The sequence below is a fragment of the Coturnix japonica genome, unplaced genomic scaffold (genome assembly GCF_054131305.1).
Source record: "Coturnix japonica strain WE unplaced genomic scaffold, WE-NBRP24 Scf104, whole genome shotgun sequence".
NCBI classification, from domain to species: Eukaryota; Metazoa; Chordata; class Aves; order Galliformes; family Phasianidae; genus Coturnix; species Coturnix japonica.
Window position 1 is genome coordinate 79433 of NW_028189007.1, and position 25782 is coordinate 105214.

At 55.1% G+C, this 25782-nt stretch overlaps 2 protein-coding genes across 29 annotated transcripts in view; one reads left to right on the forward strand and one right to left on the reverse strand.

Moving 5' to 3' along the window:
- Positions 1–18299, forward strand: part of IPO4 (importin 4) — a 75021-nt gene extending 56722 nt beyond the window's left edge. For all 4 annotated transcript variants that reach the window (XM_085534947.1, XM_085534948.1, XM_085534950.1 and 1 more), the window contains 6 exons: positions 530–735; positions 2474–2591; positions 4705–4800; positions 6081–6147; positions 11485–11603; positions 18238–18299. In XM_085534947.1, the coding sequence (XP_085391073.1) occupies positions 530–735; positions 2474–2591; positions 4705–4800; positions 6081–6147; positions 11485–11603; positions 18238–18282 (651 nt within the window). In that variant the 3' untranslated portion in view covers positions 18283–18299. The remainder of the gene's footprint in view (positions 1–529; positions 736–2473; positions 2592–4704; positions 4801–6080; positions 6148–11484; positions 11604–18237) is intronic.
- Positions 18293–25782, reverse strand: part of REC8 (REC8 meiotic recombination protein) — a 44806-nt gene continuing 37316 nt past the window's right edge. For 24 of the 25 annotated variants that reach the window (XM_085534960.1, XM_085534961.1, XM_085534957.1 and 21 more), the window contains 5 exons: positions 24151–24199; positions 21294–21357; positions 18714–18785; positions 18507–18613; positions 18293–18435 (listed from right to left, as the gene is read on the reverse strand). In XM_085534960.1, coding sequence (XP_085391086.1) covers positions 18317–18435; positions 18507–18613; positions 18714–18785; positions 21294–21357; positions 24151–24199 — 411 coding nt within the window. In that variant the 3' untranslated portion in view covers positions 18293–18316. Of the gene's footprint in view, positions 18436–18506; positions 18614–18713; positions 18786–21293; positions 21358–24150; positions 24200–25782 lie in introns of those variants that run through there. The other variant, XR_014941707.1, reaches the window with a different exon arrangement.

Sequence of the window (25782 nt, forward strand, 5' to 3'; positions counted from 1 at the left end):
CTCTATGGGTCCCTATGTGTCCCTATGGGTCCCTATGTGTCCCTATGGGTCCCTATGGGTCCCTATGGGTCTCTATGGGTCACTATATGGTCTCTATGTGTCCCTATGGGTCCCTATGTGTCTCTATGGGTCCCTATGGGTCTCTATGGGGTCCCTATGGGTCTGTATGGGTCCCTATGGGTCTCTATGTGCACCTATGGGGTCCCTATGTGTCTCTATGGGTCTCTATGGGGTCCCTATGGGTCTCTATGGGGTCTCTATGGGGTCCCTATGTGTCTCTATGGGTCTCTATGGGGTCCCTATGGGTCTCTATGGGGTCTCTATGGGGTCCCTATGGGTCTCTATGGGGTCCCCATTGCTCTCTATGGGGTCTCTATGGGTCTCTATGGGGTCCCTATGGGTCTCTATGGGTCCCTATGGGTCTCTATGGGGTTCCTATAGGTCCCTATGGGTCTCCATAGCTCCCTATGGAACCCCCTTTAGCCCCGCCCCCTCTCCCTAAGCCCCGCCCCTTTTGATGACGTCATAGAGCGGCGACGCAGCTCAACGCTCGTGGGCGGCGGCCATGTTGGGTGAGGTCGGCCAGCACCTCCCGGGGGGCGTGGCCTCCAAACTCCTCCCTCTGATTGGTCCAGCCCTGGCACGAAGCTCCGCCCACGACCCGGACCCGGAAGTCAGGAGCAACGCCTTGTACAGCATTGGACGGCTGGCGGCCAATGGCGTCGCTTTGGGGGCGTATCCATGGCGACAAGACCCGCCCACTTGGCTTAAGCCACGCCCCTTTATCATAAGCCCCGCCCCCTTTGGTCACGGCGCGTTTACATTGGCTTAAGGTCAACCCCATTGTCTTAAGCCCCGCCCACTTGGGTTTAGCCCCGCCCACTTGGATTTGGCCCCGCCCCCATAGCCTAAGCCCCGCCCCTTAAGCCAAGGCTTTATCCTATTGGCTGAAGCTCCACCCCCATTGTCTTAAGCCCCACTCGTCTTAAGCCACACCCCTTTTCCTTAAGCCACGCCCCTTTAGACAAGGCCCGTTCCTATTGGCTGAAGGTCCAATCTCCATTGTCTCAAGCCCCGCCCACTCGGCTTTAGCCCCGCCCCCATGCCTTAAGCCCCGCCCCCTTAACCCTGCTTTCATTCTATTGGTTGAAGGTCTGAAACCCATTGTCTTAAGCCCCGCCCACCTTGGTTTAAGCCCCTCCCCCTTTCCTTAAGCCCCACCCCCCTTAAGCCAAGGCTCATTCTATTGGCTGAAGCTCTGCCCCCATTGTCTTAAGCCCCGCCCCCATGGCTTTAGCCCCGCCCCCTTTCCTTAAGCCCCGCCCCTTGAGCTATGGCCTCATTCTATTGGCTGAAGCCCCACCCCCTTTAGACAAGGCTCATTCCTATTGGTTCTAGCTCAGCCCCCATCCTCTTAAGCCCCGCCCACCTTGGTTTAAGCCCCGCCCCCTTTATCCATAGCTTCATTCTATTGGCTGAAGCTCAGCCCCCCATTGTCTTAAGCTCCACCCACTTGCCCTAAGCCCCGCCCCTTTAGCTCTGGTCTCATTTCTATTGGCTGAAGCTCTGCCCTCTATTGTCTTAAGATCCACCCACTTGCCTTAAGCCCCGCCCCTTTAGCCAAGGCTCATTTCTATTGGCTGAATCTCTGCCCCATTGTCTTAAGCCCCGCCCCCATGGCTTTAGCCCCGCCCCCTTTCCTTAAGCCCCGCCCCTTTAGCTATGGTCTCATTCTATTGGCTGAAGCTCTGCCCCCCCATTGTCTTAAGCCCCGCCCCCTTTCCTTAAGCCCCGCCCCTTTAGCCATGACTTTATTCTATTGGCTGTAGCCTCAGCCCCCATTGTTTAAGCCCCGCCCCCTTAAGCCCCGCCCCTTTACCCAAGGCTCATTCCTATTGGCTGTAGCTTCCCCCCCATTGTCTCAAGCCCCTCCCACCTTCGCTTAAGCCCCGCCCACTTTTCTATAGCCCCGCCCCCTTTATCTCTGACTCCATCCTATTGGCTGAAGCTCAGCCCCCATTGTCTTAAGCCCCGCCCACTTGGCCTAAGCCACTCTCCTTTTCCTTAAGCCCCGCCCCTTTAGCCAAGGCTCATTTCTATTGGCTGAAGCCCCGCCCCCCATTGTCTTAAGTCCCGCCCACTTGCCTTAAGCCCCGCCCCTTTAACCAAGGCTCATTTCTATTGGCTAAATCTCTGCCCCCATTGTCTTTAGCCCCGCCCACCCGAATTAAGCCCCGCCCCCCATTCCAAGCCCCACCCCTTCCATTATGACGCATTAAGCCCCTCCCCCTTCATTCAGCACCACCCAATCACATTCAAGCTTCTTCTATAGCCCCACCCCCTTTGGTTTAAGCCCCGCCCCCTTCGTCCTGTCACTCAAAGCCTTAAGCCCCGCCCCCTTACAAGCCCCAACCAATCACAAGTCACACACACATGAAGCCCCGCCCCCTTTTGTCCTTAACCCCGCCCCCAGGGCGTGGCCGGGGCTGGCTGTGATTGGTCGAGCCCTGAAGGAGGAGGGGCCAAACCGGGCCCGGGACAACGCCTGCGCCTCATTGGTCAGACACCGGGCGGCCATGACGGATGAGGAAGTAAGGGGGCGGGACTTCCGGGTTGGGGCTAAAGAGCTGATTGGCTGGTGGGCGGGGATACCGGAAGGGGCGTGGTTTATGGTAATTAGGGGGCGTGGTTTATGGTAATGGGGGGGGGTGCGGCTTGGGGAAGGGGGCGTGGCCTAAACTGACCAATGAGGGCTGTAGGGGGGTTTAATGGGGTTCTATGGGGTGTCTATGGGGCTCTATGGGGGTCAATATGGGGGTTTATGGGGTCTACAGGGCTCTATGGGGTGTCTATGGGGCTCTATGGGGTGTCTATGGGGCTCTATGGGGGTATATGGGGTGCTATGGGGCTCTATGGGGGTATATGGGGTGCTATGGGGCTCTATGGGGATCTATGGGGCTCTGTGGGGTTCCTATGGAGCTCTATGAGGGTCTATGGGGTGTCTATGGGGCTCTATGGGGTGTCTATGGAGCCCTAAGTGGATCTATGGGGCTCTAATGAGGTGTTATGGGGTGTCTATGGGGCTCTATGGGGTGTCTATGGGGTTCTGTGGGGTGTCTATGGAAGGATATGGGGCTCTATGGGGCTCTATGGGGTTCTATAAGGGTCCATGGGGCTCTATGGGGGTCAATATGGGGGTTTATGGGGTCTATAGGGCTCTATGGGGTTCTATGGGGTGTCTATGGGGATCTATGGAGTGTCTATGGGGCTCTATGGGGTGTCTATGGGGCTCTATTAGAGTCTATGGGGTTTTATGGGGCTCTATGGGGTCTCTATGGGGTGTCTGTGGGGATCTATGGAGTGTCTATGGGGCTCTATGGGGGTATATGGGGCTCTATGGGGCACTATGTGGCACTATAGGGTTCTATGGGGCTCTATGGGGTCTCTATGGGTCTCTATGGATCTCTATGGGGTCCTATGGGGTCTATGGGGCTCTATGGGGTTCTATGGGTCTCTATGGGTCTCTATGGGGTTCTATGGGGTCTATACGGTCCTATAGGGTCCTATGGGGTCTCTATGGGGTTCTATGGGGCTCTATGGGGTTCTATGGGGTCCTATGGGGTCCTATAGGGTCCTATGGGGTCTCTATGGGGTCTATGGAGTCCTATGGGGTTCTATGGGGTTTCTATGGGGCTCTATGGGGTTCTATAGGGTCTCTATGGGGCTCTATGGAGTGTCTATGGGGCTCTATGGGGGTCTGTTGGGTGTCTATGGGGTTATATGGGGTGACATGAGGCCCTATGGGGTGTCTATGGGGGCATATGGGGTGTCTAAAGGGCTCTATGGGGTGTCTATGGGGCTCTATGGGGTGTCTATGGGGCTCTGTGGGGCTCTATGGGGTGTCTATGGGGCTCTATGGGGTGCCTATGGGGTGTCTATGGGGCTCTATGGGTGTCTATGGGGGGATATGAGAATCCTATGGGGGGATATAGGGGTCCTATGGGGTAGGGAGGTCCTTATGTGGGTCTTATGGGATGTCTATGGGTCTCTATGGGGCACTATAGGGTCCCTATGGGGTTCTATGGGGCTTCATGGGGCACCATGGGTCTCTATGGGTCCCTATGGGTCTCTATGGGGTCTCTATGGGTCCCTATGGGTCTCTATGGGCCCCTATGGGTCTTCTATGGGTCCCTATGGGTCTCTATGGGTCCCTATGCATCTCTATGGGTCCTTATGGGTCTCTATGGGTCCCTATGGGTCTCTATGGGTCCCTGTGGGTCCCCATGGGTCTCTATGGGTCCCTATGGGGTTCCTATGGGTCCCTATGGGTCTCTATGTGTCCCTATGGGTCTCTATGGGTCTCTATGGGTCTCTATGGGTCCCTATGGGTCCCTATGAGTCCCTATGGGTCCCTATGGGTCCCTATGGGTCTCTATGGGTCTTTATGGGTCTCTATGGGTCCCTATGGGTCTTCTATGGGTCCCTATGGGTCTCTATGGGTCCCTATGTGTCTCTATAGGTCCCTATAGGTCTCTATGGGTCCCTATGGGGTTCCTATGGGTCCCTATGGGTCCCTATGGGTCTCTAGGGGTCTCTATGGGTCTCTATGGGGTCTCTATGGGTCTCTATGGGGTCTCTATGGGTCCCTATGGGGTCTCTATGGGTCCCTATGGGTCCCTATGGGTCTCTATGGGTCTGTTCCAGCTTCTGTCCCTGCTGCTCCCTGCTCTCCCATTGGTGGAGGATTTTGAGGAGAATTCCACCGTTTTTGGGTATCTGACGAATCTGCCCATCAGCCAGGTGGGTTATGGGGGATCTATGGGGGGATATGGGGTATCTATGGGGTGATATGGGGGGATATGGGGTGTCTATGGGGGGATATGGGGTGTCTATGGAAGGATATGGGGCTCTATGGGGTGATATGGGGGGATATGGGTTGTCTATGGGGGGATATGGGTTGTCTATGGGGTGATATGGGGTGTCTATGGGGCTGTATGGGGGGATATGGGGTGTCTATGGGGGGATATGGGGTGTCTATGGGGTGATATGGGGGAATATGGGGTGTCTATGGGGCCCTATGGGGTGATATGGGGGGATATGGGGGGATATGGGGTGTCTATGGGGTGATATGGGGTGTCTATGGGGGGTTATGGGGGATCTATGGGGTGATATGGGGGGATATGGGGTGTCTATGGGGGGATATGGGGGATCTATGGGGTGTCTATGGGGTGATATGGGGTGTCTATGGGGTGATATGGAGCTCTATGGGGTGATATGGGGGGATATGGGGTGTCTATGGGGGGATATGGGGTGTCTATGGGGTGATATGGGGGGATATGGGGTGTCTATGGGGGGATATGGGGTGTCTATGGGGTGATATGGGGGGATATGGGGTGTCTATGGGGGGATATGGGGCTCTACGGGGTGATATGGGGGGATATGGGGCGTCTATGGGGGGATATGGGGTGTCTATGGGGCCCTATGGGGTTATATGTTGTGTCTATGGGGCTCTATGGGGCTGTATGGGGTGATATGGGGCGTCTATGAGGGGATATGGGCCTCTATAGGGATCTAGGGGGCTCTATGGGGTGTCTATGGGGCTCTATGGGGTTCCAATGGGGCTCTATGGGGTGTCTATGGGGCTCTATGGGGTGTCTATGGGGCTCTATGGAGCTCTATGGGGTGTCTATGGGGCTCTATAGGGATCTATGGGACTCTATGGGGTGTCTATGGGGCTCTATAAGGCTCTATAGGGTGTCTATGGGGCTCTATGGGGTGTCTATGGGGCTCTATGGAGTTTCTATGGGGCTCTATGGGGTGTCTATGGGGCTCTATGGGGCTCTATGGGGTGTCTATGGGGCTCTATAGGGATCTATGGGGCTCTATGGGGTGTCTATGGGGTCCCTATGGGGCTCTATGGGGTGTATGGGGCTCTATGGGGTGTCTGTGGGGCTCTATAGGGATCTATGGGGCTCTATGGGGTTCCTATGGGGCTCTATAGGGTTCTATGGGGTGTCTATGGGGCTCTATGGGGTGTCTATGGGGCTCTATGTTGTGCTATGGGGCAGCTTCCCTCGTAGCTCCTGCCCCACGCCGAGCTGATGCCGCGGGTCTGCAGCGCCATCGGGACCCACAGCATGGACTGCGGTATGGGGGCACTATGGGGTGTCTATGGGGCACTATGGGGTGTCTATGGGGCTCTATGGGGTGTCTATGGGGCTCTATGGGGTGTCTATGGGGCTCTATGGGGTGTCTATGGGGCACTATGGGGTGTCTATGGGGCACTATGGGGTGTCTATGGGGCTCTATGGGGTGTCTATGGGGCTCTATGGGGTGTCTATGGGGCACTATGGGGTGTCTATGGGGCTCTATGGGGTGTCTATGGGGCTCTATGGGGTGTCTATGGGGCACTATGGGGTGTCTATGGGGCTCTATGGGGTGTCTATGGGGCACTATGGGGTGTCTATGGGGCTCTATGGGGTGTCTATGGGGCACTATGGGGTGTCTATGGGGCTCTATGGGGTGTCTATGGGGCACTATGGGGTGTCTATGGGGCTCTATGGGGTGTCTATGGGGCACTATGGGGTGTCTATGGGGCACTATGGGGTGTCTATGGGGCTCTATGGGGTGTCTATGGGGCACTATGGGGTGTCTATGGGGCTCTATGGGGTGTCTATGGGGCACTATGGGGTGTCTATGGGGCTCTATGGGGTGTCTATGGGGCACTATGGGGTGTCTATGGGGCTCTATGGGGTGTCTATGGGGCACTATGGGGTGTCTATGGGGCTCTATGGGGTGTCTATGGGGCACTATGGGGTGTCTATGGGGCACTATGGGGTGTCTATGGGGCTCTATGGGGTGTCTATGGGGCACTATGGGGTGTCTATGGGGCTCTATGGGGTGTCTATGGGGCACTATGGGGTGTCTATGGGGCTCTATGGGGTGTCTATGGGGCACTATGGGGTGTCTATGGGGCTCTATGGGGTGTCTATGGGGCACTATGGGGTGTCTATGGGGCTCTATGGGGCACTATGGGGTTTCTATGGAGTGCTACAGGGTGTCTATGGGGGGATATGGGGCACTATGGGGTGTCTATGGGGAGATATGGGGGGATATGGGGTGTCTATGGGGTTCCTATGGGGCAATATGGGGTGTCTATGGGGAGATATGGGGGGATATGGGGTTTCTATGGGGAGATATGGGGGTATATGGGGTGTCTATGGGGAGATATGGGGGGATATGGGGTGTCTATGGGGAGATATGGGGCTCTATGGGATGTATATGGGGGATATGGGGGATATGGGGTGTCTATGGGACTCTATGGGGCACTATGGGGTGTCTATGGGGAGATACGGGGGGATATGGGGGATATGGGGCACTATGGGGTGTCTATGGGGCTCTATGGGGTGTCTATGGGGAGATATGGGGGGATATGGGGCACTATGGGGTCCCTATGGGGGGATATGGGGTGTCTATGGGGAGATATGGGGGGATATGGGGGGATATGGGGGGATATGTGGTGTCTGTGGGGCAGACGGGGATATGGGGCATTATGGGGTCTCTATGGGGTCTCTATGTGGCACTATAGGGTGTCTATGGGGAGATATGGGGTTTCTATGGGGCTCTATGGGAAACTATGGGGTGTCTATGGGGTACTATGGGGCTCTATGGGGCACTATGGGGTTTCTATGGGGTACTATGGGGTGTCTATGGGGCACTATGGGGTTTCTATGGGGTACTATGGGGCTCTATGGGGCTCTATGGGGTACTATGGGGTGTCTATGGGGGGATATGGTGTCTATGGGGCTCTATGGGGGGATATGGGGTGTCTATGGGTCCCTATGGGGCTCTATGGGGTCGCTATGGGGGGATATGGGGTGTCTATGGGGCTCTATGGGGCACTATGGGGTGTCTGTGGGGAGATATGGGGGGATATGGGGTGTCTATGGGGGGATATGGGGGATATGGGGTTCCTATGGGGCAATATGGGGCGTCTATGGGGAGATATGGGGGGAGATGGGGGATATGGGGCTCTATGGGGTCCCTATGGGGCTCTATGGGGCACTATGGGGTGTCTATGGGGAGATATGGGGGGAGATGGGGCACTATGGGGTGTCTATGGGGGGATGTGGGGTTTCTATGGGGCTCTATGGGGCACTATGGGGTGTCTATGGGGGGATATGGGGTTTCTATGGGGCTCTATGGGGCACTATGGGGTGTCTATGGGGGGATATGGGGTTTCTATGGGGCTCTATGGGGCACTATGGGGTGTCTATGGGGGGATATGGGGCTCTATGGGGTGTCTATGTGGCACTATAGGGTGTCTATGGGGGGATATGGGGTTCCTATGGGGCTCTATGGGGTTTCTATGGGGTACTATGGGCTGTCTATGGGGCACTATGGGGGGATATGGGGTGTCTATGGGTCCCTATGGAGCTCTATGGGGTTCTATGGGGTGTCTATGGGGCACTATAGGGTGTCTATGGGGGGATGTGGGGTTCCTATGGGGCTCTATGGGGTTTCTATGGGGCAATATGGGGTGTCTATGGGTCCCTATGGGGCTCTATGGGGCACTATAGGGTGTCTATGGAGGGATGTGGGGTTTCTATGGGGTACTATGGGGTGTCTATGGGGCACTATAGGGTGTCTATGGGGGGATATGGGGTGTCTATGGGGCTCTATGGGGCACTATGGGGTTTCTATGGGGTACTATGGGGTGTCTATGGGGCACTATAGGGTGTCTATGGGGGGATATGGGGTGTCTATGGGGCTCTATGGGGCACTATGGGGTTTCTATGGGGTACTATGGGGTGTCTATGGGGCTCTATGGGGTGTCTATGTGGCACTATAGGGTGTCTATGGCGGGATATGGGGTTCCTATGGGGCTCTATGGGGCACTATGGGGTGTCTATGGGGGGATATGGGGTGTCTATGGGGCTCTATGGGGTGTCTATGGGGGGATATGGGGGGAGATGGGGGATATGGGGCTCTATGGGGTGTCTATGGGGCACTATAGGGTGTCTATGGAGGGATGTGGGGTTCCTATGGGGCTCTATGGGGTTTCTATGGGGTACTATGGGGTGTCTATGGGGCTCTATGGGGTGTCTATGGGGCTCTATGGGGTGTCTATGGGGGGATATGGGGTTCCTATGGGGCTCTATGGGGCACTATGGGGTGTCTATGGGGGGATATGGGGTTTCTATGGGGGGATATGGGGGGATATGGGGTGTCTATGGGGAGATATGGGGGGATATGGGCTCTATGGGGCACTATGGGGTGTCTATGGGGCTCTATGGGAAACTATGGGGTGTCTATGGGGTACTATGGGGTGTCTATGGGGGGATATGGGGTGTCTATGGGGGGATATGGGGCACTATGGGGTGTCTATGGGGGATATGGGGTGTCTATGGGGGGATATGGGGTGTCTATGCAGCACTATAGGGTGTCTATGGGGGGATATGGGGTTCCTATGGGGCTCTATGGGGCACTATGGGGTTTCTATGGGGTACTATGGGGTGTCTATGGGGCACTATACGGTGTCTATGGGGGGATATGGGGTGTCTATGGGTCCCTATGGGGCTCTATGGGGTCCCTATGGGGCAATATGGGCTGTCTATGGGGCACTATGGGGGGATATGGGGTGTCTATGGGGCTCTATGGGGTCCCTATGGGGAGATATGGGGTGTCTATGGGTCCCTATGGGGCAATATGGGGTCCCTATGGGGAGATATGGGGCTCTATGGGATGTATATGGGGGGATATGGGGTCCCTATGGGGCTCTATGGGGAACTATGGGGTGTCTATAGGGGGATGATGGGGGTTCTATGGGGCTGGGGGTCCTATGGGGGGTCCTATGGGGCTCAGGGGCGTTCTATGGGGCTGGGGGGGGTCCATACAAGGGTTCTATGGGGCTGGGAGGGAATCTATGGGGCTGGGTGGGAATCTATGGGGCTGGGAGGGAATCTATGGGGCTGGGAGGGAATCTATGGGGCTGGGAGAGTCCATATATGGGTTCTATGGGGCTGGGAGGGAATCTATGGGGCTGGGGGGTCCATATAAGGGTTCTATGGGGCTGGGAGGGAATCTATGGGGCTGGGGGGGTCCATATAAGGGTTCTATGGGGCTGGGAGGGAATCTATGGGGCTGGGGGGTCCATATAAGGGTTCTATGGGGCTGGGAGGGAATCTATGGGGCTGGGGGGTCCATATAAGGGTTCTATGGGGCTGAGGGAAATCTATGGGGCTGGGTGGGTCCATATAAGGGTTCTATGGGGCTGGGAGGGAATCTATGGGGCTGGGAGGGTCCATATAAGGGTTCTATGGGGCTGGGAGGGAATCTATGGGGCTGGGGGGTCCATATAAGGGTTCTATGGGGCTGGGAGGGAATCTATGGGGCTGGGGGGGTCCATATAAGGGTTCTATGGGGCTGGGAGGGAATCTATGGGGCTGGGTGGGAATCTATGGGGCTGGGAGGGTCCATATATGGGTTCTATGGGGCTGGGTGGCAATCTATGGGGCTGGGGGGTCCATATAAGGGTTCTATGGGGCTGGGAGGGAATCTATGGGGCTGGAAGGGTCCATATAAGGGTTCTATGGGGCTGAGGGGAAATCTATGGGGCTGGAAGGGTCCATATAAGGGTTCTATGGGGCTGGGAGGGAATCTATGGGGCTGGGTGGGAATCTATGGGGCTGGGAGGGTCCATATATGGGTTCTATGGGGCTGGGTGGCAATCTATGGGGCTGGGGGGTCCATATAAGGGTTCTATGGGGCTGGGAGGGAATCTATGGGGCTGGAAGGGTCCATATAAGGGTTCTATGGGGCTGAGGGGAAATCTATGGGGCTGGAAGGGTCCATATAAGGGTTCTATGGGGCTGGGAGGGAATCTATGGGGCTGGGAGGGTCCATATAAGGGTTCTATGGGGCTGGGAGGGAATCTATGGGGCTGGGTGGGTCCATATAAGGGTTCTATGGGGCTGGGAGGGAATCTATGGGGCTGGGGGGTCCATATAAGGGTTCTATGGGGCTGGGAGGGAATCTATGGGGCTGGGAGGGTCCATATAAGGGTTCTATGGGGCTGGGAGGGAATCTATGGGGCTGGGAGGGTCCATATAAGGGTTCTATGGGGCTGGGTGGGAATCTATGGGGCTGGCTGGGTCCATATAAGGGTTCTATGGGGCTGGGAGGGAATCTATGGGGCTGGGTGGGAATCTATGGGGCTGGGTGGGAATCTATGGGGCTGGGGGGGTCCATATAAGGGTTCTATGGGGCTGGGAGGGAATCTATGGGGCTGGGTGGGAATCTATGGGGCTGGGAGGGAATCTATGGGGCTGGGTGGGAATCTATGGGGCTGGGAGGCAATCTATGGGGCTGGGTGGGAATCTATGGGGCTGGGAGGGAATCTATGGGGCTGGGTGGGAATCTATGGGGCTGGGGTGAGATCTATGGGGCAGGAGCCCACCCCCACCCCCTTTATCTGCCCCATAGATCTGGAGGCCGCAGTTGTGGGGCTGCTGCGGGAGCTGTGGACGAGCTGCCCCATAGATGTGGGGCGGGGAATGGAGCGGCTGCCCCACAGCGACAGGGACAGGCTGAGGAAAGCCATGGTGAGGATACACACCCCATAAGTGACCCATAGAGACCCACAGTGCCCCATAAGTGCCCCATAGAGACCCACAGTGCCCCATAAGTACCCCATAAGTGACCCATAGAGACCCCAAACCCCATAAGTGCCCCATAGAGACCCACGGTGCCCCATAAGTGACCCATAAGTGACCCATAGAGACCCACGGTGCCCCATAAGTGACCCATAGAGACCCCAAACCCCATAAGTGCCCCATAGAGACCCACGGTGCCCCATAAGTGACCCATAAGTGACCCATAGAGACCCACGGTGCCCCATAAGTACCCCATAAGTGCCCCATAGAGACCCACGGCGCCCCATAAGTACCCCATAAGTGCCCCATAGAGACCCACGGTGCCCCATAAGTGACCCATAAGTGCCCCATAGAGACCCCAAACCCCATAAGTGACCCATAAGTGCCCCATAGAGACCCACGGTGCCCCATAAGTACCCCATAAGTGACCCATAGAGACCCCAAACCCCATAAGTGCCCCATAGAGACCCACGGTGCCCCATAAGTGACCCATAAGTGCCCCATAGAGACCCACGGTGCCCCATAAGTGACCCATAGAGACCCACGGCGCCCCATAAGTGACCCATAAGTGACCCATAAAGACCCCAAACCCCATAAGTGCCCCATAGAGACCTATGGTGCCCCATAAGTGACCCATAAGTGCCCCATAGAGACCCACGGTGCCCCATAAGTGCCCCATAAGTGACCCATAGAGACCCCAAACCCCATAAGTGACCCATAGAGACCCACGGCGCCCCATAAGTACCCCATAAGTGACCCATAGAGACCCACGGTGCCCCATAAGTACCCCATAAGTGACCCATAGAGACCCCAAACCCCATAAGTGCCCCATAGAGACCCACAGCACCCCATAAGTGACCCATAAGTGCCCCATAGAGACCCCAAACCCCATAAGTGCCCCATAGAGACCCACGGTGCCCCATAAGTACCCCATAAGTGACCCATAGAGACCCACGGTGCCCCATAAGTGACCCATAAGTGCCCCATAGAGACCCACGGTGCCCCATAAGTGACCCATAAGTGCCCCATAGAGACCCACGGTGCCCCATAAGTACCCCATAAGTGACCCATAAAGACCCCAAACCCCATAAGTGCCCCATAGAGACCCACAGTGCCCCATAAGTATCCCATAAGTGACCCATAGAGACCCACGGTGCCCCATAAGTGACCCATAAGTGCCCCATAGAGACCCACGGTGCCCCATAAGTGCCCCATAGAGACCCACGGTGCCCCATAAGTGACCCATAAGTGCCCCATAGAGACCCACGGTGCCCCATAAGTGACCCATAAGTGACCCATAGAGACCCACGGTGCCCCATAAGTGACCCATAAGTGCCCCATAGAGCCCCATAACAGCCCCATAAGTGCCCCATAGAGACCCACGGTGCCCCATAAGTGCCCCATAAGTGCCCCATAGAGACCCCAAACCCCATAAGTGCCCCATAGAGACCCACGGCGCCCCATAAGTGACCCATAAGTGCCCCATAGAGACCCACGGTGCCCCATAAGTGACCCATAAGTGCCCCATAGAGACCCACGGTGCCCCATAAGTGACCCATAAGTGACCCATAGAGACCCACGGTGCCCCATAAGTGACCCATAAGTGCCCCATAGAGCCCCATAACAGCCCCATAAGTGCCCCATAGAGACCCACGGTGCCCCATAAGTGACCCATAAGTGCCCCATAGAGACCCCAAACCCCATAAGTGCCCCATAGAGACCCACGGCGCCCCATAAGTGACCCATAAGTGCCCCATAGAGACCCCAAACCCCATAAGTGACCCATAGAGACCCACGGCGCCCCATAAGTGACCCATAAGTGACCCATAGAGACCCACGGCGCCCCATAAGTACCCCATAAGTGCCCCATAGAGACCCACGGTGCCCCATAAGTGACCCATAAGTGACCCATAGAGACCCACGGTGCCCCATAAGTGACCCATAAGTGCCCCATAGAGACCCACGGCGCCCCATAAGTGCCCCATAGAGACCCACGGTGCCCCATAAGTACCCCATAAGTGACCCATAAAGACCCCAAACCCCATAAGTGACCCATAGAGACCCACGGTGCCCCATAAGTGACCCATAAGTGCCCCATAGAGACCCCAAACCCCATAAGTGCCCCATAGAGACCCACGGTGCCCCATAAGTGACCCATAAGTGCCCCATAGAGACCCACGGTGCCCCATAAGTGACCCATAGAGACCCACGGCGCCCCATAAGTGACCCATAAGTGACCCATAGAGACCCACGGTGCCCCATAAGTGACCCATAAGTGACCCATAGAGACCCACGGTGCCCCATAAGTACCCCATAAGTGACCCATAGAGACCCCAAACCCCATAAGTGCCCCATAGAGACCCACGGTGCCCCATAAGTACCCCATAAGTGCCCCATAGAGACCTACGGTGCCCCATAAGTGCCCCATAGAGACCCACGGCGCCCCATAAGTGACCCATAAGTGCCCCATAGAGACCCACGGTGCCCCATAAGTACCCCATAAGTGACCCATAGAGCCCCATAACAGCCCCATAAGTGACCCATAAGTGCCCCATAGAGACCCCAAACCCCATAAGTGCCCCATAGAGACCCACAGTGCCCCATAGAGACCCACGGTGCCCCATAAGTACCCCATAAGTGACCCATAGAGACCCACGGTGCCCCATAAGTGCCCCATAGAGACCCATGGTGCCCCATAAGTGCCCCATAAGTGCCCCATAGAGACCCACGGTGCCCCATAAGTGACCCATAAGTGCCCCATAGAGACCCACGGTGCCCCATAAGTACCCCGTAAGTGCCCCATAGAGACCCACGGTGCCCCATAAGTACCCCATAAGTGACCCATAGAGACCCCAAACCCCATAAGTGCCCCATAGAGACCCACGGTGCCCCATAAGTGACCCATAAGTGCCCCATAGAGACCCACGGCGCCCCATAAGTGACCCATAAGTGACCCATAGAGACCCCAAACCCCATAAGTGCCCCATAGAGACCCACAGTGCCCCATAAGTGCCCCATAGAGACCCACGGTGCCCCATAAGTATCCCATAAGTGACCCATAGAGACCCCAAACCCCATAAGTGCCCCATAGAGACCCACGGTGCCCCATAAGTGACCCATAAGTGACCCATAGAGCCCCATAACAGCCCCATAAGTGACCCATAAGTGACCCATAGAGCCCCATAACAGCCCCATAAGTGACCCATAGAAACCCCAAACCCCATAAGTGCCCCATAGAGACCCACGGCGCCCCATAAGTGACCCATAAGTGACCCATAGAGACCCACGGTGCCCCATAAGTACCCCATAAGTGACCCATAGAGACCCATGGTGCCCCATAAGTACCCCATAAGTGACCCATAGAGACCCACGGTGCCCCATAAGTGACCCATAAGTGCCCCATAGAGACCCACGGCGCCCCATAAGTGACCCATAAGTGACCCATAGAGACCCCAAACCCCATAAGTGCCCCATAGAGACCCACGGTGCCCCATAAGTGACCCATAAGTGCCCCATAGAGACCCACGGTGCCCCATAAGTGACCCATAAGTGCCCCATAGAGACCCACGGTGCCCCATAAGTACCCCATAAGTGCCCCATAGAGACCCACGGTGCCCCATAAGTACCCCATAAGTGCCCCATAGAGACCCCAAACCCCATAAGTGCCCCATAGAGACCCACGGTGCCCCATAAGTGACCCATAAGTGCCCCATAGAGACCCACGGTGCCCCATAAGTACCCCATAAGTGCCCCATAGAGACCCCAAACCCCATAAGTGCCCCATAGAGACCCACGGTGCCCCATAAGTACCCCATAAGTGACCCATAGAGACCCCAAACCCCATAGAAGCCCCATAACAGCCCCATAAGTGCCCCATAGAGACCCCATAGAGCTCCATTGAGACCCATAGAGCCCCCTTCAGCCCCATAAGTGCCCCACAGAGCCCCATAACTGCCCCATAACTACCCCATAGAGACCCACAGAGCCCCATAAGTGCCCCATAGAGACCAGAAACCCCATAGAGCCCCATAACAGCCCCATAGAGCCCCATAAGTGCCCCATAGAGACCCCATAGAGACTCATAACAGCCCCATAGAGCCCTATAAGTGCCCCAGAGACCCCAAACCCCATAGAGACCCCATAGAGCCCCATAACAGCCCCATAGAACCCCATAAGTGCCCCATAGATCCCCACAACTGCCTCATTGAGACCCATAGAGCCCCATAGAGACCCCTTCAGCCCCATAAGTGCCCCATAGAGACCCCACAGAACCCCATAGAGCCCCATAAGTGCCCATAGACACCCCATAGAGACCCCAAACCCCATAGAGACCCCATAGAGCCCCATAACAGCCCCATAAGTGCCCCATAGAGCCCCATACAGACCCATAACAACCCCATAAGTGCCCCATAGAGTCCCCATAGAGACCCCAAACCCCATAGAGCCCCATAACAGCCCCATAGAGCCCCATAACTGCCCCACTGAGACCCATAGAGCCCCATAGAGACCCCATATAGATCCCAAACCCCATAAGTGCCCCATAGAGCCCCATAACTGCCCCATAGAGCCCCATAACAGCCCCATAGAGCCCCATAACTGCCCCATAGAGCCCCATAACTGCCCCATAGAGCCCCATAACAGCCCTATAGAGACCCATAGTGCCCCATAGACACCCCATAGAGCCCCATAGGCCTCCATTAAACCCCATAGAGCCCCATAACTGCCCCATAGAGCCCCATAACAGCCCCATAGAGACCCATAAGTGCCCCATAGACACCCCATAGGACCCCAAACCCCACAGAGGCCCCATATAGCCCCATAAGTGCCCCATAGACACCCCATAGAGCCCCATAAACCACCATTAAACCCCATAACAGCCCCATAAGTGCTCCATAGAGACCCATTGTGCCCCATAGACACCCCATAGAGCCCCATAGGCCTCCATTAAACCCCACAGAGCCCATAACTGCCCCATAGAGCCCCATAGAGCCCCATAACAGCCCCATAGAGACCCATAAGTGCCCCATAGAGACCCCATATAGACCCCAAACCCCATAAGTGCCCCATAGAGCCCCATAAGTGCCCCATAGAGCCCCATAACAGCCCCATAGAGACCCATAAGTGCCCCATAGAGACCCCATATAGACCCCAAACCCCATAACAGCCCCATAGAGCCCCATAACAACCCCATAAGTGCCCCATAGTGCCCCATAGACACCCCATAGAGCCCCATAGGCCTCCATTAAACCCCATAGCAGCCCCATAGAGCCCCATAACAGCCCCATAGAGACCCATAAGTGCCCCATAGAGACCCCATATAGACCCCAAACCCCATAACAGCCCCATAGAGCCCCATAGATACCCCAGAGAGACCCATAACTGCCCCATAGAGCCCCATAGAGCCCCCAAACCCCATAGAGACCCCATAGAGCCCCATAACAGCCCCATAGAGACCCCATAGAACCCCATAAGTGCCCCATAGACACCCCATAGGACCCCAAACCCCACAGAGGCCCCATAGAGACCCCATAGAACCCCATAGAGACTCATAAAAGCCCCACAGAGCCCCATAAGTGCCCCATAGAGACCCCAAACCCCATAGAGACCCCATAGAGCCCCATAACAGCCCCTTAGAGCCCCATAAAGCCCCATAAGTGCTCCATAGAGCCCCATAAGTGCCCCACAGAGACCCCATAGAACCCCATAGAGACTCATAACAGCCCCATAGAGCCCCATAAGTGCCCCATAACAGCCCCATAAGTGCTCCATAGAGACCCATAGTGCCCCATAGACACCCCATAGAGCCCCATAGGACTCCATTAAACCCCATAGAGCCCATAACTGCCCCATAGAGCCTCATAGATACCCCACAGAGACCCATAAGTGCCCCATAGAGACCCCATAGAGCCCCATAGGCCTCCATTAAACCCCATAGAGACCATAACTGCCCCATAGAGCCCCATAGAAACCCATAACAGCCCCATAGAGACCCATAAGTGCCCCATAGAGACCCCATATAGAACCCAAACCCCATAAGTGCCCCATAGAGCCCCATAACAGCCCCATAGAGCCCCATAACTGCCCCATAGATCCCCATAGAGCCCCATAACTGCCCCATAGAGACCCCAAACCCCATAGAGCCCCATAGAGCCCCATAAGTGCCCCATAGAGCCCCATAACAACCCCATAAGTGCTCCATAGACACCCCATAGGACCCCAAACCCCATAGAGCCCCATAACTGCCCCACTGAGACCCATAGAGCCCCATAGAGACCACATATAGACCCCAAACCCCATAAGTGCCCCATAGAGCCCCATAACTGCCCCATAGATCCCCATAAGTGCCCCATAGAGCCCCATAACTGCCCCATAGAGACCCCATATAGACCCCAAACCCATTAAGTGCCCCATAGAGCCCCATAGCAACCCCATAAGAGCCCCATAGATCCCCATAGAGCCCCATAACTGCCCCATAGATCCCCATAGAACCCCATAGAGCCCCATAGGCCACCATTAAACCCCATAGCAGCCCCATAGAGCCCCATAACTGCCCCCCCCACCTTAACCCCGCCTTCCTTTGCAGGGATTGGACGCCGTAACCGCCACTCCACTCACCGTCAGCCAATAAAGAAGCTCCATTCTAAACCACGCCCCCTTTGCCTTTATTGGGTGTGGGCGGGGCTTGGGGAGAAGTGGGCGGGGCCTCGTGCACCGACCCGGATCCTGATTGGTCCAAAGGGGCGGGACTGCTCCAACCGCAGCCAACCAGAAGCACAGAGATCTATAAAGGGGGCGGGGCTTAGAGCAAGCTCAAATCCCATTGGCTGTCCACGTTAAGCCACGCCCCCTTACCTAAGCAAACCCGGAAGAGCCTGGCCCACAACTTCCGGTGGGCGGAGCTTGGCAGGATCTCATTAAGCTCCGCCCCTTCCGGTCGCCCCGCCCCCTCCAGTATCGCCCTATAGGAACAAAGGGAGCCGCGTTAAGCCCCGCCCCCCTTCAAACCCCATTGGTTGATCACAAAGTCCGTTATTCCTTATCGGACCAATCACAACGCACCGCTCCAACGAGGCCACGCCCACCGGGGGAAGCTCCGCCTCTTCTGGGAGTTCAAGCAAAGGGGGCGGGGCTCTGAAAGGGAGAATGGGATTGGTTGGGTTAGGACACGCCCAAAGTAAGACACGCCCCCATTGGTCCCATATAACCCCATAGAACCCCATATAATCCCATATAACCCCATATGACCCCATTATAACCCCATATAACCCCATATCCCCCCATATCACCCCATATATCCCCATATAACCCCATATAACCCCATATAACCCCATATCCCCCCATATATCCCCATATCCCCCCATATCCCCCCATATCCCCCCATATAACCCCATATCACCCCATATAACCCCATATCACCCCATATATCCCCATATCCCCCCATATAACCCCATATATCCCCATATCCCCCCATATAACCCCATATCCCCCCATATAACCCCATATAACCCCCATATAACCCCATATCCCCCCATAGAACCCCATATAACCCCATATAACCCCATATAACCCCATATCCCCCCATATAACCCCATATAACCCCATATATCCCCCATATAACCCCATATCCCCCCATATCACCCCATATAACCCCATATAACCCCATATATCCCCCATAGAACCCCATATAACCCCATAGAACCCCATAGAACCCCATATCCCCCCATATAACCCCATATAACCCCATATAACCCCATATAACCCCATATATCCCATATATAACCCCATATCTCCCCATATAATCCCATATAATCCCATATAACCCCATATCCCCCCATATATCCCTATATAACCCCCATATAACCCCATATAACCCCCATATAACCCCATATAACCCCATATAACCCCATATCACCCCATATAACCCCTATATAACCCCATATCCCCCCATATAACCCCATATAACCCCATATATCCCCTATATAACCCCATATAACCCCATAGAACCCCATATCCCCCCATATAACCCCATATAACCCCATAGAACCGCATAGAACCCCCCATAACCCCATAGAACCCCATATCCCCCCATATATCCCCATAGAACCCCATATAACCCCCATATATCCCCATATAACCCCATATAACCCCATATGACCCCATATATCCCCATAGAACCCCATATAACCCCATATAACCCCATAGAACCCCCATATAACCCCATATCAGCCCCATAGAACCCCATTATAACCCCATATAATCCCATATAACCCCATAGAACCCCCATATCCCCCCATATAACCCCATATAACCCCATATAACCCCATATAACCCCATATAATCCCATATAACCCCATATAACCCCATACAACACCATATAATCCCATATAACCCCATAGAACCCCATAATAACCCCATATATCCCCCATATCACCCCATATAACCCCATATAACCCAATATGATCCCATATAACCCCATATAACCCCCATATAACCCCCATATGACCCCATAGAACCCCATAGAACCCCATATAACTCCCATATGACCCCATAGAACCCCATAAAACCCCATATAACCCCATATATCCCCTATATAACCCCATATAACCCCATATCCCCCCATATAACCCCATATAATTCCATATAACCCCATAGAACCCCATAGAACCCCATTATAACCCCATAGAACTCCATATAACCCCATATAACCCCATATCCCCCCATATAACCCCATATCAGCCCCATATAGCCCCATATAACCGTATAAAACCCCATATCCCCCCATATAACCCCATATATCCCCATATCCCCCCATATAACCCCATATCATCCCATATAACCCCATATAACCCCATATATACCCATATAAACCCATATCCCCCCATATAACCCCATATCAGCCCCATATAACCCCATAGAACCCCATAGAACCCCATTATAACCCTATATAACCCCATAGAACCCCATAGAACCCCATTATAACCCCATATAACCCCATATAACCCCCATGTAACCCCATATAGCCCCATATAACCCCATATCCCCCCATAGAACCCCATATCACCCCATAGAACCCCATAGACACCCCATATAACCCTATTATAACCCCATATATAACCCCATATAACCCCATATAAACCCATTATAACCCCATATCTCCCCATATAACCCCATATATCCCCATATCCCCCCATAGAACCCCATATAACCCCATATAACCCAATTAACCCCCATATAAACTCATATAACCCCATATCCCCCCATATAACCCCATTATATCCCCATATAACCGCATAGAACCCCATATAACCCCATAGAACCCCATATCGCCCCATATAACCCCATAGAACCCCATTTCAGCCCCATAGAACCCCATATAACCCCATATCCCCCCATATAACCCCATTATATCCCCATATAACCCCATATCCCCCCATATAACCCCATATAACCCTATATCCCCCCATATCACCCCATATCACCCCATATATCCCCATATAACCCCATATAACCCCATATAACCCCATATAACCCCATATAACCCCATATACCCCATATAACCCCATATCCCCCCATATACCCCATATAACCCCATATCACCCCATATATCCCCATATAACCCCATATAACCCCATATCTTACCTCCATTCCTCTGCTGGGGTCACTGTGGGTCGGGGCTCCTCCGGGGTCACCTCCAGTGTCAGCTCTGCCCCATAGAGACCCATAGAAACCCCATTAAGACCCCATAGAGACCTATAGGGACCCATAGGGACCCATAGAGACCCATAGAGACCTATAGGGACCCATAGAGACCCATAGAGACCCATAGAGACCCATAGAGACCCATAGAGACCCATAGAGACCCATAGGGACACATAGAGACCCATAGAGACCCATAGAGACCCATAGGGACCCATAGAGACCCATAGGGACCCATAGGGACCCATAGAGACCCATAGAGACCCATAGGGACACATAGAGACCCATAGAGACCCATAGAGACCCACAGAGACCCATAGAGACCCATAGGGACCCATAGAGACCCATAGGGACCCATAGGGACCCATAGGGACCCATAGAGACCCATAGGGACCCATAGGGACCCATAGGGACCCATAGGGACCCATAGGGACACATAGAGACCCATAGAGACCCATAGCGACCCATAAGAGACCCATAGGGACCCATAGGGACCCATAGGGACCCATAGAGACCCATAGAGACCCATAGAGACCCATAGAGACACATAGGGACCCATAGGGACACATAGAGACCCCATAAAGACCCATAGGGACCCATAGGGACCTATAGAGACCCATAGGGACCCATAGGGACCCATAGAGACCCATAGGGACCCATAGTGCCCCATAGCCACCCCATATCACCCCATAGAGCCCCATAGACACCCCATAGTGCCCCATAGACACCCCATAGACACCCCATAGAGCCCCATAGAGCCCCACAGACACCCCATAGAGCCCCATAGACACCCCATAGTGCCCCATAGACACCCCATATCACCCCATAGAGGCCCATAGTGCCCCATAGACACCCCATAGTGCCCCATAGACACCCCATAGAGCCCCACAGCCCCCCATAGTGCCCCATAGACACCCCATAGAGCCCCATAGACACCCCATTGAGCCCCACAGAGCCCCATAGTGCCCCATAGACACCCCATAGAGCCCCATAGACACCCCATAGTGCCCCATAGACACCCCATAGAGCCCCATAGACACCCCATAGTGCCCCATAGACAGCCCATAGTGCCCCATAGACACCCCATAGAGCCCCATACACCCCATAGAGCCCCATAGACACCCCATAGTGCCCCATAGACACCCCATAGAGCCCAATAGACACCCCATAGTGCCCCATAGACACCCCATAGAGCCCCACAGACACCCCATAGTGCCCCATAGACACCCCATAGTGCCCCACAGCCCCCCATAGAGCCCCATAGACACCCCATAGTGCCCCATAGACACCCCATAGTGCCCCATAGACACCCCATAGTACCCCATAGACACCCCATAGTGCCCCATAGACACCCCATAGAGCCCCATAGACACCCCATAGTGCCCCATAGACACCCCATAGTGCCCCATAGACACCCCATAGAGCCCCATAGACACCCCATAGTGCCCCATAGACACCCCATAGAGCCCCATAGACACCCCATAGAGCCCCATAGTGCCCCATAGACACCCCATAGAGACCCCATAGACACCCCATAGTGCCCCATAGACACCCCATAGAGCCCCATAGACACCCCATAGTGCCCCATAGACAGCCCATAGTGCCCCATAGACACCCCATAGAGCCCCATACACCCCATAGAGCCCCATAGACACCCCATAGTGCCCCATAGACACCCCATAGAGCCCAATAGACACCCCATAGTGCCCCATAGACACCCCATAGAGCCCCACAGACACCCCATAGTGCCCCATAGACACCCCATAGTGCCCCACAGCCCCCCATAGAGCCCCATAGACACCCCATAGTGCCCCATAGACACCCCATAGTGCCCCATAGACACCCCATAGTACCCCATAGACACCCCATAGTGCCCCATAGACACCCCATAGAGCCCCATAGACACCCCATAGTGCCCCATAGACACCCCATAGTGCCCCATAGACACCCCATAGAGCCCCATAGACACCCCATAGTGCCCCATAGACACCCCATAGAGCCCCATAGACACCCCATAGAGCCCCATAGTGCCCCATAGACACCCCATAGAGACCCCATAGACACCCCATAGTGCCCCATAGACACCCCATAGAGCCCCATAGAGCCCCACAGACACCCCATAGTGCCCCATAGACACCCCATAGTGCCCCATAGACACCCATAGTGCCCCATAGACACCCCATAGTGCCCCATAGACACCCCATAGTGCCCCATAGACACCCCATAGAGCCCCATAGACACCCCATATTGCCCCACAGCCCCCCATAGTGCCCCATAGACACCCCATAGTGCCCCATAGACACCCCATAGAGCCCCATAGTGCCCCATAGACACCCCATAGAGACCCACAGACACCCCATAGAGCCCCATAGACACCCCATAGAGCCCCATAGACACCCCATAGAGCCCCATAGACACCCCATAGTGCCCCATAGACACCCCATAGTGCCCCATAGACACCCCATAGAGCCCCATAGACACCCCATAGAGACCCACAGACACCCCATAGAGCCCCATAGACACCCCATAGTGCCTCATAGACACCCCATAGAGCCCCATAGACACCCCATAGTGCCCCATAGACACCCCATAGAGCCCCATAGACACCCCATAGTGCCCCATAGACACCCCATAGTGCCCCATAGACACCCCATACGACCCCATAGCCCCCCATAGTGCCTCATAGACACCCCATAGAGCCCCATAGACACCCCATAGAGCCCCATAGACACCCCATAGACACCCCATAGAGCCCCATAGACACCCCATAGACACCCCAACCCCACATTTCCCCCCATACCTGATGATGGCAGCAGCCCCACACTCGGCTCCAGGACCTCCCTGGGCACCTGTATGGGGTCACAGCCCATAGGGACACGTTGGGACCCATAGAGACCCATAGAGACCCATAGGGACCCATAGAGACCCACAGGGACCCATAGAGACCCATAGGGACACATAGAGACCCATAGAGACCCCATAGAGACCCCATAGAGACCCATAGGGACCCATAGAGACCCATAGGGACCCATAGGGACCCCATAGGAACCCATAGAGACCCATAGGGACCCCATAGGAACCCATAGAGACCCCATAGGAACCCATAGTGACCCATAGAGACCCATAGGGACCCATAGAGACCCATAGAGACCCATAGAGACCCATAGTGACCCATAGAGACCCATAGGGACCCATAGAGACCCATAGGGACCCATAGGGACCCATAGGGACCCATAGAGACCCATAGAGACCCATAGAGACCCATAGGGACCCATAGAGACCCATAGGGACCCATAGGGACCCATAGAGACCCATAGAGACCCATAGAGACCCATAGGGACCCATAGAGACCCATAGGGACCCATAGGGACCCATAGAGACCCATAGCGACCCATAGAGACCCATAGGGACCCATAGGGGGACATTAGGTCCCATACAGACCCATAGAGACCCTATAGGAACCCATAGAGACCCATAGGGACCCATAGAGACCCATAGGGACCCATAGAGACCCATAAGGACCCATAGAGACCCCATAGAGACCCCATAGAGACCCATAGGGACCCATAGGGACCCCATAGGGACCCATAGAGACCCATAGGGACCCATAGAGACCCATAGAGACCCATAGGGACCCATAGGGACCCATAGAGACCCATAGGGACCCATAGGAACCCCATAGGAACCCATAGAGACCCATAGCGACCCATAGGACCCATAGGGACCCATAGCGACCCATAGGGACCCCACAGAGACCCATAGAGACCCATAGAGAGCCCATAGGAACCCATAGAGAGCCCATAGGAACCCATAGAGACCCATAGGGACCCATAGAGATCCCATAGGGACCCATAGAGACCCATAGAGACCCCATAGAGACCCATAGAGAGCCCATAGGAACCCATAGGGACCCATAGTGACCCATAGGGATCCATAGAGACCCATAGAAACCCATAGAGACCCATAGGGACCCATAGAGACCCATAGAAACCCATAGAGACCCATAGAGACCCATAGGGACCCCACAGGGACCCCATAGAGACCCATAGAGAGCCCATAGGAACCCATAGAGACCCATAGAGACACATAGCGACCCATAGGGACCCATAGAGACCCCATAAAGACCCCATAGAGACCCATAGGGACCCATAGGGACCCCATAGGAACCCATAGAGACCCATAGAGACCCATAGGGACCCATAGGGACCCCATAGAGACCCATAGAGACCCATAGGGACCCACAGAGACCCATAGGGACACATAGGGACACATAGGGACACATAGGGACCCATAGAGACCCATAGAGACCCATAGGGACCCATAGAGACCCCATAGGGATCCATAGAGACCCCATAGGGACCCATAGCGACCCATAGGGACCCATAGAGACCCATAGGGACCCATAGAGACCCATAGGGACCCATAGGGACCC